The 14854-nt window shown below is 34.9% G+C and overlaps 1 protein-coding gene and 1 pseudogene across 1 annotated transcript; both read left to right on the top strand.

The window, feature by feature from the left end:
* The first annotated feature begins 3106 nt into the window (after positions 1 to 3106).
* On the top strand, positions 3107 to 4170 carry LOC116538763 (olfactory receptor 4K1). Its single transcript, XM_032261309.1, has one exon. The coding sequence runs from the start codon at positions 3159 to 3161 to the stop codon at positions 4092 to 4094; it is 936 nt and encodes a 311-aa protein (XP_032117200.1). The 5' UTR covers positions 3107 to 3158; the 3' UTR covers positions 4095 to 4170.
* A 5895-nt stretch (positions 4171 to 10065) lies between these two features.
* LOC116538778 lies at positions 10066 to 10596 on the top strand (annotated as a pseudogene).
* Positions 10597 to 14854: the final 4258 nt, after the last annotated feature.

Here is a 14854-nt window from a genome sequence, read left to right as displayed (position 1 = left end):
TGTTGAGCCTGATCTGTTCTACTTGCATTTAAAAAATCATAGGAAGTTAGTCTGAAGAGGAATTTCTAGTGGTTTCCTATATTTTAAAAAATTAAGGCTAAAAACCTAATCACTTATTAGATAGCAAAAAGATATAATTTGTGGGAAATTTGGATATTTTAATAATATGTATTTTTTGAAGATAAGATGATTTTTGAAAAAGGACTAATACCACTAACATTGTTTAACATTGTTGTTAATCATGTTTTATTCTCTTTCTTCTTCCTTCTCCTTTTCCCTCTCTTTGCTTCCTCCTCCTGCTCCTCCTCCCTCTTTCTCCCTCTTTGTTTTCTTGAACACTGTCTTTCATCTCTATATCAATCCCCACTCCCATGTAAATGCCTATTATGTTCCACTCTGAAATGTAACAACGGACGTCGCCATTTCACATGTTAGAAAAGGAGTTGAGAAAAGTCAAGGAACTGTTCATTTCATGACAAATTTTAGGAGCTGAGATTGAATCCAAGTCTGTCCCAGTTTAGAGCCCCACCACTGTGTTCTATCACTCATAAGATTTATCTTTGTTTGTCCAAAAGCATCTCCCAGTCTACTGTAGGAGTCATAACTACAAGCATACAACTTCCTACTACTGTAAACTCAGGAATTTACTTAGTCTAAGCTTCTCTGTGCCTCAGTTCCCTCAATTATAAAATGCATATTTGAATGGTAGCTACCTTGTAGGGTTATTTTGAGCTTTAAATGAGTAAAAATGCATGCCATATGCTTAGAATACTGCTTAGAACATAGAAAATGCTATAAACATTATTAATATTACTATTTTTATATAAAGCACATTTTCTAATATTTGCTATAATAGATGTATGTGCAAAATACTGTGCGATTCATTTAAGTGGCAAATCTTATCACAAATGACATTTCAATTATGGAGTATTTTTTAACTGTAATTATAATCATTCATTATTATTATTGTATACTGAACTGGTATATATTCTTTACCAGTAGCAGTAGAATCTAAATTTATTTGCAAGCTTTGTGTCAAGGATAATTTTTTGTTAATAACTTATGAAAATGAATAATATTTTATTCTATTAAATATCCATGTTTAATAGGCTTTCCACAATGAATTGAATGCTATAAGCAATCCCTCATGGTGTCAAATGTTATCTTTTTTAAATTCATAACTGTAGTTCTTTAGGAATTTTTTTACTCTTAGACAAAGGAATATCTTTCTTTTTCAATGTTTCTTTGCTTCCTTATTTCCCCTGCTCATGTAGACACATGATCAGATATGCCAGCATTGTTCCAAATCTTCCACATGGAAATGAGATCCCATAATGGAAACTTGTAGTTAGGTCAGTTTATGTGTCATTGATCTGTTTACATTCTTGAGTAACTTAGGTTTCTGCATTCTTCTTAAAACTACATGTCATAATAAAATGCAAATATAGAAGCTCCTTAAAGTGTAGGATATAGTGCTTCAACATCCAGGTTAAAATTACATAAAGAAAGCTTGAAAACAGTTTAAACACTTTTTAAATTGATTTATGGTTACCTATACAATTTTAACTTTTAAAATATAAAACATTTATTATTTTGGTCATATCTAAATAACCTAGTTCAACCAAACCACTGAAGAATATGGAGGGGTGTAGAGCTTCAATTAGTATAACAACAAATAAATATGTTGTATACTGTTGGATACACAGAGCTAAGGTTAAACATGTTTCCTGAACCACTTCAGGAAGGTTGTGTATGATTTTCTCTGTGACCAAGTGGCCATGTGTGTTAAGTAAAATGCCAAAAAACATTTAAGAGACCATTTACATACTAGTTCACATTTCTTTTGTGAGAATTTCTTATGCATTTGAAACGAACCATGTGAGATACTTCCTAAAGGATTCAAACGGTGTTAGAGATTTCGACAAATTCAAGTTTGTCAGGCATGTATAGAAAGAGATAAAAGTCAGAAGAAAGAGAATGAAAACACATTGTTGGTTATTGTTTCATTTATAGTTGATGGGTTTTTATGTGACGGACGGTGAATTTTGATTAACTGTTTGTTAAAAGGTTGAAAGGTAGTGTCCTTGACCTTCAGAGAAACTTTCAGAGTGTTACTATTGGCTCTTCCTTCTCTCTTATGGCAAACTGCATTTTTTTGTTTGTTTGTTTTTTGAGATGGGGTTTTGTTCATTTTGCCCAGACTGTAGTGCAGTGGTGCGATCTTGGCTAACTGCAACCTCCACCTCCCGGGTTCAAGTAATTCTCCTGCCTCAGCCTCCCTAATAGCTGGGATTACAGGCACACACTACCAAGCCCAGCTAATTTTTTGTACTTTTAGTAGAGATGTGTTTCACCATGATGACCAGGCTGGTCTCAAACTCCTGACCTCAGGTGATCCACCTTCCTGGGCCTCCCAAAGTGCTAGAATTAGAGGCATGAGCAATTGTGCCTGGCCACTTCTGTTGTTTCCTAAAATACTCCCAAGAACGTTATGATTTTCAATTCCATTTAGTTTTGTGTTTAAAGCTAATTGCATTCATGATTTGCTCCTGATCTACCATTTGTAATTTAATTTTTATAGTTTCTTAGCATGCCCTCTTCTACAGCCAGGCTATTCAACTCACAGGTTCCTGAATAAAGTACATCTTTATACTTTTACCTTTGGATCTTTATTCCTGTTACTTTTTTTTGCCTGAAATCATAGATGTCTCCTTCATTTTTGGCTAGCAAATTTAAAACTTTTAAGAACTTTTAGCTTGAATAAAAGTTATTTGAGCTAAAACTTATTTTATCACTTTGGCATAATCTCTTTAATTTTATTAATATTTATGCTATTAATGTATTGTCACTTATACTTTCCGTTTCTGATTTTGTATTTTAATTTTTTTAGTATGAGTATTTTTCTTCTAATTATGCCAGGGATTCATATATAATCCTCTTTTTCACACCCTTTCAACTTTCATAGCAGTCATGGGTGTTAAATATTAGTCAATTGAGTATTTACAGGCATACATAGATATAACTTAATTAAATTGAGTATATTTCTTTTGTTTATAATTTACTGCATTTCCTTTGTTTATAAACTAGAGGTATTGTAATCCCAATCATTGCGATATTTTACTAATTTCTTTTTTTTTAGGTAACTGCATGTTGGATACATGGCTCACACAAATGAATCGGTGGTGTCTGAGTTTGTACTTTTGGGACTCTCTAATTCCTGGCAACTTCAACTTTTCTTTTTTGCCATCTTTTCTATAGTCTATGTGACATCAGTGCTAGGCAATGTCCTAATTATTGTCATCATTTCTGTTGACTCCCGTTTGAACTCCCCTATGTACTTCTTGCTCAGTAACCTTTCTTTCATTGACATCTGCCAGTCTAACTTTGCCACCCCCAAGATGCTTGTAGACTTTTTTGCTGAGCACAAGACTATCTCTTTTGAAGGTTGCATGACCCAGATATTCCTTCTTCACAGTTTTGTTGGGAGTGAGATGATGTTGCTTGTAGCAATGGCATATGACAGATTTATAGCCATATGTAAGCCGCTGCACTATAGTACAATTATGAACCAGAGGCTATGTATAATTTTTGTGTCCATTTCCTGGGCAGTGGGCATTCTTCATTCGGTGAGCCACTTGGCTTTTACAGTGGATCTGCCATTCTGTGGTCCCAATGAGGTAGATAGCTTCTTTTGTGACCTTCCCTTGGTGATAGAGCTGGCTTGCATGGACACATATGAAATGGAAATTATGACCCTAACAAACAGTGGCCTGATCTCATTGAGCTGTTTTCTGGCTTTAGTTATTTCCTACACCATCATTTTGATCAGTGTCTGGCGCAGATCTTCCAGTGGGTCATCCAAGGCTCTTTCTACACTTACTGCTCACATCACAGTGGTGATTCTTTTCTTCGGGCCTTGCATTTATTTCTATATATGGCCTTTTAGCAGACTTGCTGTGGACAAATTTCTTTCTGTCTTTTACACTGTTTGTACTCCCTTGTTGAACCCCATCATCTACTCTCTGAGGAACGAAGATGTGAAATCAGCCATGTGGAAGCTGAGAAACCACCATGTGAACTCCTGGAAAAACTAGGGATCACTATGAAGGAGCATAAATCCTGTATTAGAATGAAGACCCTCCAGTGTATCACAGTGTCATGCCAACCATCTTTGCCAGAGACATGGTTTATTGAGTTACAGAATTGGCTTCTTGTTTTAAATGCAAGGAAATTTCATCAAGTCAGTTTCTGGTTCTATTTAAATATAATGTTAACTATTTTTGCATTGTCTATAATTTAAAATACAAACTCTTAAAAACATTTAGTAATATTTTTAAAGATTTTATAAAGAATTTAGAGAATCCAATGTACATAAAATGTTATTCATGTTACTAAGCTTGTGATTCTTTTCAATTCAATACATGATATATTCAGACCTGGCAATCAAAATGTACAGGCATATTGAATTTCTGATATCTTTACCCAATTTATTTATAACCTTGCAACATACATTGACATAGTTAAAAATGTATTTTATTTTACAATATGGATTTCACCTTATACATTTTTAGCTATTCTTTATCTTATGTATTGTTTTAGGAATTTGTGATTTTATTGTTATATATTTGTATATTTATAGTTTTCTGTATTTACTACTTAGTTCCTGTATTTTTTTTCTGTTTTCCTTTAGATTATTTGACATAAATTTTTGCTTTTTACAAAATTTTCTAGATATTTGGTGCCATCAACAACAACATATATATATAGATACATATATGTATCTCTATATATACACTTTTAGCAAGCCTACTTATTTTTATAGTAAATTGGCTATAATGAATTCCACATTATTAACAGAAAATTTCAAATATCTTTGAAACTCTTTGCAAATATGGCAGATGTTGAATATTTAAGTTCAAAGAAAAAGTTAAGTATCTAAAACATAGAAGTGCACAGAATGACACAAATCATTTGCTACTGAAGACCCAAACTGAAATCTATTCTTTCATATTTGATTGAAAACAGAAGAGAGAAAAGTAAAATTTACATACATCTAATACAAGTGATTAAAAGCATCTGTTAAGTATTGTTTAATTTCCCAGCTATAAGTTTTTTCATGTACTTCTCCCTGAGGTTTGCATTATGAAAAGTCCTTGTAATAGAAAGACTAAATGTACTCTGTAATAACAATGAAAATGGAAAATATAGAGCCTGTGATTGTCATCACTAGATTTGTATTTTAATTATAAGAATTATCATAGTAGCTATGTGTACAGATATTAACTCTGCATACTAAGTCCTAGTGGAAGCAAACTTTTAGATATAGACCCACAGCCCTGTGGAATCATCATCATACTGTTTAGCTGGTTTTTTGTTTGTTTGTTTTTGTTTGTTTGTTTTGTTTTGTTTTTGCTTCAGGTTGTTTCTGGTCAACTTCATTTGTACACTGTCAAACATAATGATCTGTTAAATTTGAGTACATGTTATATTTTTATATGATGCCAAAAACATTTTAAACATACAATAAGCATGAAGGTAGTGACGATATTTTTGATGTTATTATTTTTTCTTCGCTATTAGTGAGAGTGAAATGGTGTTGACTGTATACTTCAATAATGAGGTCATTTCACTGCTCTTCTAGAATTTTCATATGTAAAATAAAGTTAAAATAGCTATTTCGTAGGAAAGATGTGACACAAGAGGATATAGTGGAAATAAGGCACTTTATGAGGCATAAAACATACAAATAGCTTTAGTGCTATTATTTATGAAAAGGTAATTTTGCAGATAGCTGGATGGATATGAATTCTGTGCAGGTAGCCTTTTGCTACTTTTGCCTGTTAAGTAAACAAAACTGATGACGTATGGGCACACTCCCTCTGTTTTCCCTTATTAAAATGTACAACTCTAAATTTGGAATTTTGCAGTGATCATTTATTAGCACCAACCTAGAAACTAAATAAAGTATATTCATTCAATAACAAATAAATATACACTGTGCACAAAATACACTATCAGGATTATACAAATACAAATTGATCCTTTCCATTAGTTCATTAGATTTTGCTCCATATTAAGCCACCTCAAAATTTATTAAACTAGGAACCATTTTATATTTGTTCACAAACCAGGTGAGTACCTTTTCTAATCTGGGCCAACATGTCTGATCTCTGCTAGGATGCCTGGTGAGTCTGGGAAGCTGGACAATCTGTACTGACCACACTCATATTTCTGGTAGTTGGCAGGTTAGCAACATGAGCAGGTCTACCATCAGCCAGATCCCTAAATTCTCTCCAGATCGCCTTTCATCTGTCAGCAACTGGAGCTGACTACACCTGAATGAGAGCTTATTTTACATTATCAGGGGTTTTGGGAGGTAATTATATACTTGGTGGCTTGAAATCTGACATAGTGGTAGTATTTTTACCACAACATTGGAAAATACTACAAATCAGGGCCTTCTCTGCCCCCTTCACCCCAAAAACCAGCTCTTAAACATTTACCAGAACATCATTGCTTCTTATCTTTCAGAAGACTGGCTTAGACTCGATTACATGGTGGCCTCAGGATTCTAATAGTAGCAATAGAGGCTACTCCCAGTGCAAAACTCTCTTGTGCTATTATTCCTTTCAGCAGAACAAGAGACAAGGCCACGTCCAGAGGTAGTGCAGAATACTACTCATCAATATAAAGGAATGAAGTGTTGATTCACACAGTAACTTGGGTGAATCTCAAAGGCATTATGTTGAGTAAAAGAAGCCAGTATCATTAAAAACTTATGTATGACCCAATTATAACAGTCTCATTTTTTTTTTTAAGAAAAGAGTTTTATGGTATTTTTGAAAGTTAAAAAGTAACTACCTCATGGCCACTTGTACATTCACTTATTCAGTGAATCAACAGTATTCTGTGAGTATCTACTATTTGCTAGGTTTTGGGCCAGCAAGGTGTTGGGGATATGATAGTGATCCTGAGAGACTCAGTTTTTGTCTACATGGGTCTTACTGTCTTGGAGTGGAGATGCAGGAAGGAGAGAGAAATAAAAACATGTAAGAAAATCAAAATGAACAAATTAAGAGTTTAGTGAGTGTTATAAAGGTAGGAAATAATGTTGTGAGATGAAAAAAAAATAGGAGTAAAGACGGGGGAACGGTGTTCAGAAAAAGCCTCCCTGTGCTCTGTGTAATAATAACCTTTCGTTTAGTTCCTGTGAGAAGGATATACAGGAGACGAAGGAAACAATATTCAGGCAGACAAAAGAGAAAGTGAACGTCCTTGAAGGCAAGCATGTTGATGTATAGTACAGAAAGAGCAGAGAATTGGACTTAACTTTGTTATTTTAGAGGTAGATCACTTGAGGCCAGCAGGTCCAGGCTGCAGTGAGCCATGATCACATAGCTACACTACAGTCTGAGTGATGAGAAAGACCCTGTCTCTTAAAATAATAATAAATTATTTTAATGACCAGGTAGACTTCCTTTGATAGAGGTTTTCAGTAATCAGATCCTTAATTAAGCAATATATAGCAGTTAAGCTTATGTTCTCTGCATATTCAAACCCTTAGACTACCAGTGTGCCTTGTGATATTAACTTTAGCACTAAAATATAGCTGCTTTTAACACAAAGTTTAGATTATAATAGTATCTACTTTATAGCATCGTAAGGATAAATGAGGTAATTATTAGTCACATATCACTGCAAGACAGCTAAACCAATCTTGTCATACCCAAAAGCCTTTATTCAATTATCTACGTAGTAAGAAGCCGTTTTTTCCCCATAAATAGGGTTATCTTCATTACCAAACTGTCTTCTTTGTCTTCTATGACTTTGATTGACTCTTCATGTCTGACATCTGTACCACTATCACCAAGACCTCTAAATTTTTCTATTTGTTAATCTGGACTGTGCAATCTGCAGTTTGATCCATAGGAGAACCTTCTACAATTTGACCTCTTGCCTTATAAGCTTTGCTTCTTCCTTTCTGTTTGACCAGAATGCTTTGAGTTAAACATCCTTGCTCAGATTAATTTCTGAGTCCAGAAAGTAATTCATGAAAATTTCGCATTTCTTCTTTAAATGGAAGTCTTGTTTCATGTTTGGCTTATAATTACTTTAAGCAGAGAACTGCAATCAGTTTCCAAATTCAGGTACTAAGGATGGGGTATTAATCCCATTGGAGAAGATTATATCCAGTATAACCAAGACTGGGCATTATTTAACTGTGTATTTGAAATCTGAAGTAGAGTTAATAATGAAACATCAAAGAATGTCCTCCCCTATTTCTTTCTTCTTTTTTTTTTTTTTTTGCTTTCTTTTTTAAATTTTTTTATTCTTTTTTATTCCTATACTTTAAGTTCTGGGGTACATGTGCAGATCTTGCAGGATTGTTACATAGGTATATACCTGCCATGGTGGCTTGCTGCCTCCATCTCCTTGTCACCTACATTATGTATTTCTCCTAATGTTATCCCTTCCCTATCTCCCTACCTGCTGCTATATCTCCCCTACTCTCCCTCACCCCAACAGACCCCAGTGTGTGATGTTCCCCTTTCTGTGTCCATGTGTTCTCATTGTTCAACACCTACTTATCAGTGAGAACATGTGGTATTTGATTTTCTGTTCTTGTGTCAATTTGCTGAGAATGATGGTTTCCAGATTCATCCATGTCCCTGCAAAGGACATGAACTCACCCTTATTATGGCTGCATAGTATTCCGTGGTGTGTATGTTCCACATTTTCTTTATCTGGTCTATCATTGATGTGCATCTGGGTTGGTTCCAAGTCTTTGCTATTGCAGTGAACATACGCAATGAACATATGTGTCTTTATAATAGAACGATTTATAATCCTTTGGGTATACACCCAGTAATGGGATTGCTGGGTCAAAAGTCAAATGATATTTCTATTTCTAGATCCTTGAGGAATTGCCACACTCTATTCCACAATGTTCAAACAAATTTACAGTCCCACCAACAGTGTAAAAGTGTTCCTATTTCACCACATCCTCTCTAGCAACTTTTGTCTCCAGATTTTGTAATGATCGCCATTCTAACTGGCATGAGATAGTATCTCAATGTGGTTTTGATTTGCATTTCTCTGATGACCAGTGATGATAAGCATTTTTTCCTGTTTCTTGGCCGCATAAATGTCTTCTTTTGAGAAGTGTCTGTTCATATCTATTGCCCACTTTTTGATGGGGTTGTTTGTTTTTTTCTTGTAAATTTGTTTTAGTTCTTTGTAGATTCTGGGTATTAGCCCTTTGTCAGATGGGTAGATTGCAAAAATCATTATTGCTTAGGATTATGGTCTCCAGATTTATCTATGTTGCTGCAAATAGCGTGGTTTCATTCTTTTTTATTGCTGCATGGTAGTCCATAGTGTATATTTGCAATTTTTAAATATCCACTCTTATTATATAAAGAATAATCCTGCAAGATCTGCACATGTACCCCATAACTTAAAGTATAATTTAAAAAATGAGGCCGGGTGTGGTGGCTCACGCCTGTAATCCCAGCACTTTGGGAGGCTGAGGCGGGTGGATCACGAGGTCAAGAGATCGAGACCATCCTGGTCAACATGGTGAAATCTCGTCTCTATAAAAATACAAGAAATTAGCTGGGCATGGTGGCGCGTGCCTGTAGTCCCGGCTACTCAGGAGGCTGAGGCAGGAGAATTGCCTGAACCCAGGAGGCAGAGGTTGTGGTGAGCCAAGATCGCGCCATTGCACTCCAGCCTGGGTAACAAGAGCGAAACTCCGTCTCAAAAAAAAAAAAAAAAAAAAGGTAAAAAGCTTATTCTTAACCCATCTCAATTGCTTTTTCTTCCCTCCAGATAACTTGAGCAGCCCAGATTCAGTTAATGGATGGAGTAATAAGTCAGTGGTTACTGAATTCATTTTGTTGGGGCCGTACAGCTCTTAGGAACTTCAACTCTTCCTGTTCTTTATCTTCTCTGTGTTTTATGGAGCTGCAGTGTTGGGAAACATCCTTATCATCCTCACAATAATTATAGACTCTCATTTGCATTCCCTGATGTACTTTCTTCTTAGCAATCTCTCCTTCATCGATGTGTGTCAGGTTACATTTGTCAGGGGTTTCCTGGGCCATTGGCATCTTGCACTCAGCCAGCCATCTGGCATTCACAGTTGATCTGCCTTTCTATGGACCCAACATGGTAGACAGCTTTTTCTGTTACCTCCTCCTAGTGATAAAGCATGCTTGCTTAGACACCTATGTTTTGGAGATCCTGGTGCTCACCAACAGTGGTCTGCTCTCACTTATGTGTTTCCTCATTCTGCTCATTTCTTATACTTTATCATCCTTGCTATTGTGCGTCATCAGGCCTCTGATGGGATGTCCAAGGCACTTTCCACTCTGTCTGCCCACATTACTGTTGTAGTTCTGTTCTTTGGCACATTAATATTCATCTGTATTTGGCCCTTTGAAAGCTTTCCAATTGACTCATTTACCTCTGTGTTTTTTTACTGTTTTCACTCCTCTCCTTAGTCCCATGGTTTATACTCTGAGGAATAAAGATGTAAAGGAAGCCATGAGGAAGTTAAGGAGACGACATGTGGGTTCCAAGCAGGGTTTTTAGACAACTGTGAAGAAGTAATACACATTCCTCTTTCTTGGCCTTTGAAATTAACATATGTGATTGTTATTATTGCATTTATATCACAAATAGTTTTTTACTAGACTGAATTAGAGGGCCTGAATATGATGATCTGGAGTTGGCAAACACAGTGCAGAATCTTACGATTCCAGTTCCTATATTCTGTGTCTCACATCATCCTCCCTAAAGCTGCAACTACATATATTAAAACTCATAAGCAGTTTTTCCCTTATACAGGCATCATTTAAAAATATCTCTTTGAGAGGTGGAGGTGGGAGAAACACCTAAGCCCAGCAGGCCGAGGCTGCAGTAAGCCAAGATCATGCCACTGCACTCCAGCCTGGGCAACACAGTGAGACCCTGTCTAAAAAAAAATAATAATAACTTTGCAGCATTTAAAATTCAGCTCCATATTAAAGAAGATTAGCTAGTTTGTGTGATTCACTTTGGGTAGCATAGAGAATAATTTAACATTATCTAAGTTAAAACAGAATTTGCTTTGACATAAAAGGCTATACAAAGACTCTAAAAGTGCTGCTTTATCTCATCATTTACAGTTCATAATTATTCTGGCTAATAACTTTATGTTATAAATAGAGGCAAAATTTTATATTCACAAATAAGGCATTTATGATTATCTAATCTGTCTTTTGTCATACTTCTTATTTGTGCTAGAATTTAACTATATAAAATCCTATAGTGTCAGTTACAGGACTGAATTTTGTTGCTCTGGTTTTGAAACAAATAACACATTAATAACTATAACCAAGTCCATAGTTAAAATTACAAGACTACTGTTACCTTCTCTGGAATAAATGTCATAGCACTTACAAACTCTCTTTATATCATTAATAATAAACCTGTCATCAGTTGATAATGACTGCAAAATGTCTGAATAGCCAGTGATTTTGTTTAATTTCATTTGGAAGTGTATTTTTCAAAGTAGTTGCAGAATATATATACATTGGTAATTAGAAAACATATCACAGCTTCTCTTTTCCCCAAACTTTAATTGAAACTTCAGAAATAGCTCATCAAACATTGGAAAGAATAAGAGAAAGAAGATGATCACATGATTTACTGTATCTGGAACGGTCATCATTGCATCATATAATTCAAGCTTGAAGAGTTCTTTCTGTTTATGATAGCTTTCAACTCAAACTTGTAATTTTTTGACTAAAGATATGATTATGTGTTTTGTTTTTATTACTTAAAATAGATTGTAAGTCCCTAAGGCAAATGTTGTCCTATCTTTTACCATACTTGTCAATTTATCAAAAGTTTAACATGCAAACACATATAGTAAATGCCATAAAAAGGATATGATACCCAGAGCAATTGATATCCAGGTGATTTCTACCCTTGTTTTATACAAATGTGGTATTTGGAGTGATGGGTTTGAAAGTCAGTGAAAAACTAGATTGTCCATTTCTAAGTCTTAGTTAATGCAGGCCATTGCACTCTGTGAGGATCTATTCTTATTTTCGCATTTAGTTTTCTATGTGTGGTATTACTTCATTGGATGCTACTTTACTAAACTGTTATTTATCCACACACTGGTGCTGAATATAGTCTTTCTTAGGTATGTTAATATCTTTACACAGGTTAAAATCAACACACATAGCCAAGACTCATGCCAAGAGAACATTGGCATATCTTCCTTTACCCATTATATTATGCTTTCAGAGCTTAACCCTCAAGTGGCCAACTTATTTTTTTTACTTATAAATATTTGTGAGTCAAATATTGTGAGTAGAACATTTTTAAAGATATACAAATATAAAAGTAGCAAAAAATAATCAATCTAATAGATTATAAAAATGGACCTCTACTAGATTACTAAAGAATGAAACAAAAGGACATTACTAAATAGGGCTGAAAATTTGAAAACATGGAAGCTCTATCTGGTCAAAAATTACTGAACAACTTTTAGAAAGCAATTTGCTGTATTTATCAAATTATATCCATATTCATGAGCTAATAATTGTATTTCTGGGAGTCTACCTTGAATAATTTCTTTCCTAATTCTGTAACATAAAATTAAATGCATATATATGTATATGTATATTGGAGATGATAAACTCTAGAAAATATAATCTCATGAAGAAATGGGTAAAGCAGTCATAAGGAGAAAAGAGACTTGTTGATTTTCTCAGTTCAAGAGTGTCATATTCACACTTATCTACCCACAAAAATTGGAAATTAAAAATATTAATAAAGCGTGTCATCTGAAACAGACTGTCATTTGTTCCTCTTTCTGAGAGAACATCACTCCACTCACATAATGAGCTAGAATAATTTTGACTTCAAAATTTGAAAAGGGTTATATTGATATTGCTAAAGTGCTTCATTTTTGTAACTTAGGTTTAAGAATATGCTGTTTTATAAAGTGTGCTCCCAGTAGAAAGATAATTTATGCAATTGAATCAAAAGTGAAATTTTTTATATAGTGTTTAAAACTGTGCTTTTCTTATAAGAATGTATAAGAAGTTGTCACATTTCCCATTTAAAAAAACGTAAATAGTCTTCCCACACAAGCACACTTTACATTTTTAAATGAAGACCTATAGAGGATATTTGTCAAATTTTTTTGGCCACCAAGCATCATAACCTCTCTGCCAAATATCTTTTATTCATTCCTCCAGACATAATCTCTATCCTTCCCTACCTGCTATCTGTGCTGGCAGTCTTGCCACATGGAATATATTAGTGGGTTCAAATTCTTTGAGCTCTGTTTAGGTTCAGCAAGGGAGGAGTCTTCGTAGGAGATCAAATGAGGTAGGGAAGTGAGAAAACTCTCTTTTAGCTCTCTCATTGAAAGACTATCTTGAATTGGCTACATTCAATCAATGGCATTTTGCTCTGGTCAATGCTTCTCTCTAGGTTGCTGACTATTAAAATAGCTGAAGTTATATTATATTTGATTGGTTAAATCTGTATATCCTACTATGATTTAATTTTAATTATCACTGGAGTTAGCCATAGTTTCATATTCTGTCCCTCTACTCATATTTCTATTGGATTATTCAGTTGTGTAGTTCCCCGAAATATTTAAAATAAAAATCCTTTTTGGTTGTATGCATTGAAAATAGCATCTTTCAGTCTCTAATTTGCCTTTTAAGTTCATTTTTGGGTCCTTTGTCATAAATAAAATTTAAAATAAAATTTGATAAAAAAAAGAAGGGAAAATTCTAGGCCAATAGCTCTTAAAACCAAAAAAATTTTCATAAACTAAAACAGATTTACAAGAAAAAACAAACAAGCCCATTCAAAAGTGGGCAAAGATTATGAACAGATACTTGACAAAAGAAGACATACATCAGGCCAACAAACATGAAAAAATGCTCATCATCACTGACCATCAGAGAAATGCAAATCAAAACTACATTGAGATACCATCTCACTGGCTTGAGAATGGTATCATTAAAAAATGATTGTCATTAGAATGGCAATCATTAAAAAATCTAGAGACAACAGATGCTGGAGAGGATGTAGAGAAATAGGAACACTTTTACACTGTTGGTGGGAGTGTAAATTAGTTCAACCATTGTGGAAGACAGTGTGGCGATACTTTAAGGACCTAGAACTAGAAATTCCATTTGACCCAGCAATCCCATTACTGGGTATATATCCAAAGGATTATAAATTGTTCTACTATAAGAACACGTGCACACGAATGTTCATTGCAGCACTGTTTACAATAGCAAAGACCTGGAACCAACCCAACTGCCCATCGATGATAGACTGGATAGGGAAAATGTGGCACATATACACCATGGAATATTATGCAGCCATCAAAAACGATGAGTTCGTGTCCTTTGTAGGGACATGGACAAACCTGGAAACCATCATTCTCAGCAAACTGACAGAAGAGCAGAAGATCAAACACCACATGTTCTCACTCATAGGCGGGTGTTGAACAATGAGAACACATGAATACAGGGAGGGGAGCACTACACACTGGGGCCTGTTGGGGGGAAATAGGGGAGGGATGGTGGGAGGTGGGGAGTTGGGGAGAGAGAGCAAGGGGAGAGATGCCAGATGTAGGTGATGGGGAGCAAGGCAGCAAATCACACTGCCACGTGTGTACTATGCAACAATCTTGCATGTTCTTCACATGTACCCCAAAACCTAAAATGCAATAAAATAAATGGGAAAAAAAAAAAAAGAAAGTGCCATGAGACAGAAAGCACTTTCCAAGCAGGAGACCAAGTGTGCTTTGAATGAAGGGCAGAATACA

Source organism: Sapajus apella, unplaced genomic scaffold (assembly GCF_009761245.1).
Source record: "Sapajus apella isolate SASKATOON/1434 unplaced genomic scaffold, GSC_monkey_1.0 scaffold122, whole genome shotgun sequence".
In the NCBI taxonomy this organism is placed as follows: Eukaryota; Metazoa; Chordata; class Mammalia; order Primates; family Cebidae; genus Sapajus; species Sapajus apella.
Note: the sequence above shows the minus strand (reverse complement) of the source record. Positions and strands in the feature narration are given on the sequence as shown.

Coding starts and splice junctions, on each gene's coding strand:
- LOC116538763 (XM_032261309.1), top strand. CDS start 3,159: ATGGCTCACACAAATGAATCGGTGGTGTCTGAGTTTGTACTTTTGGGA.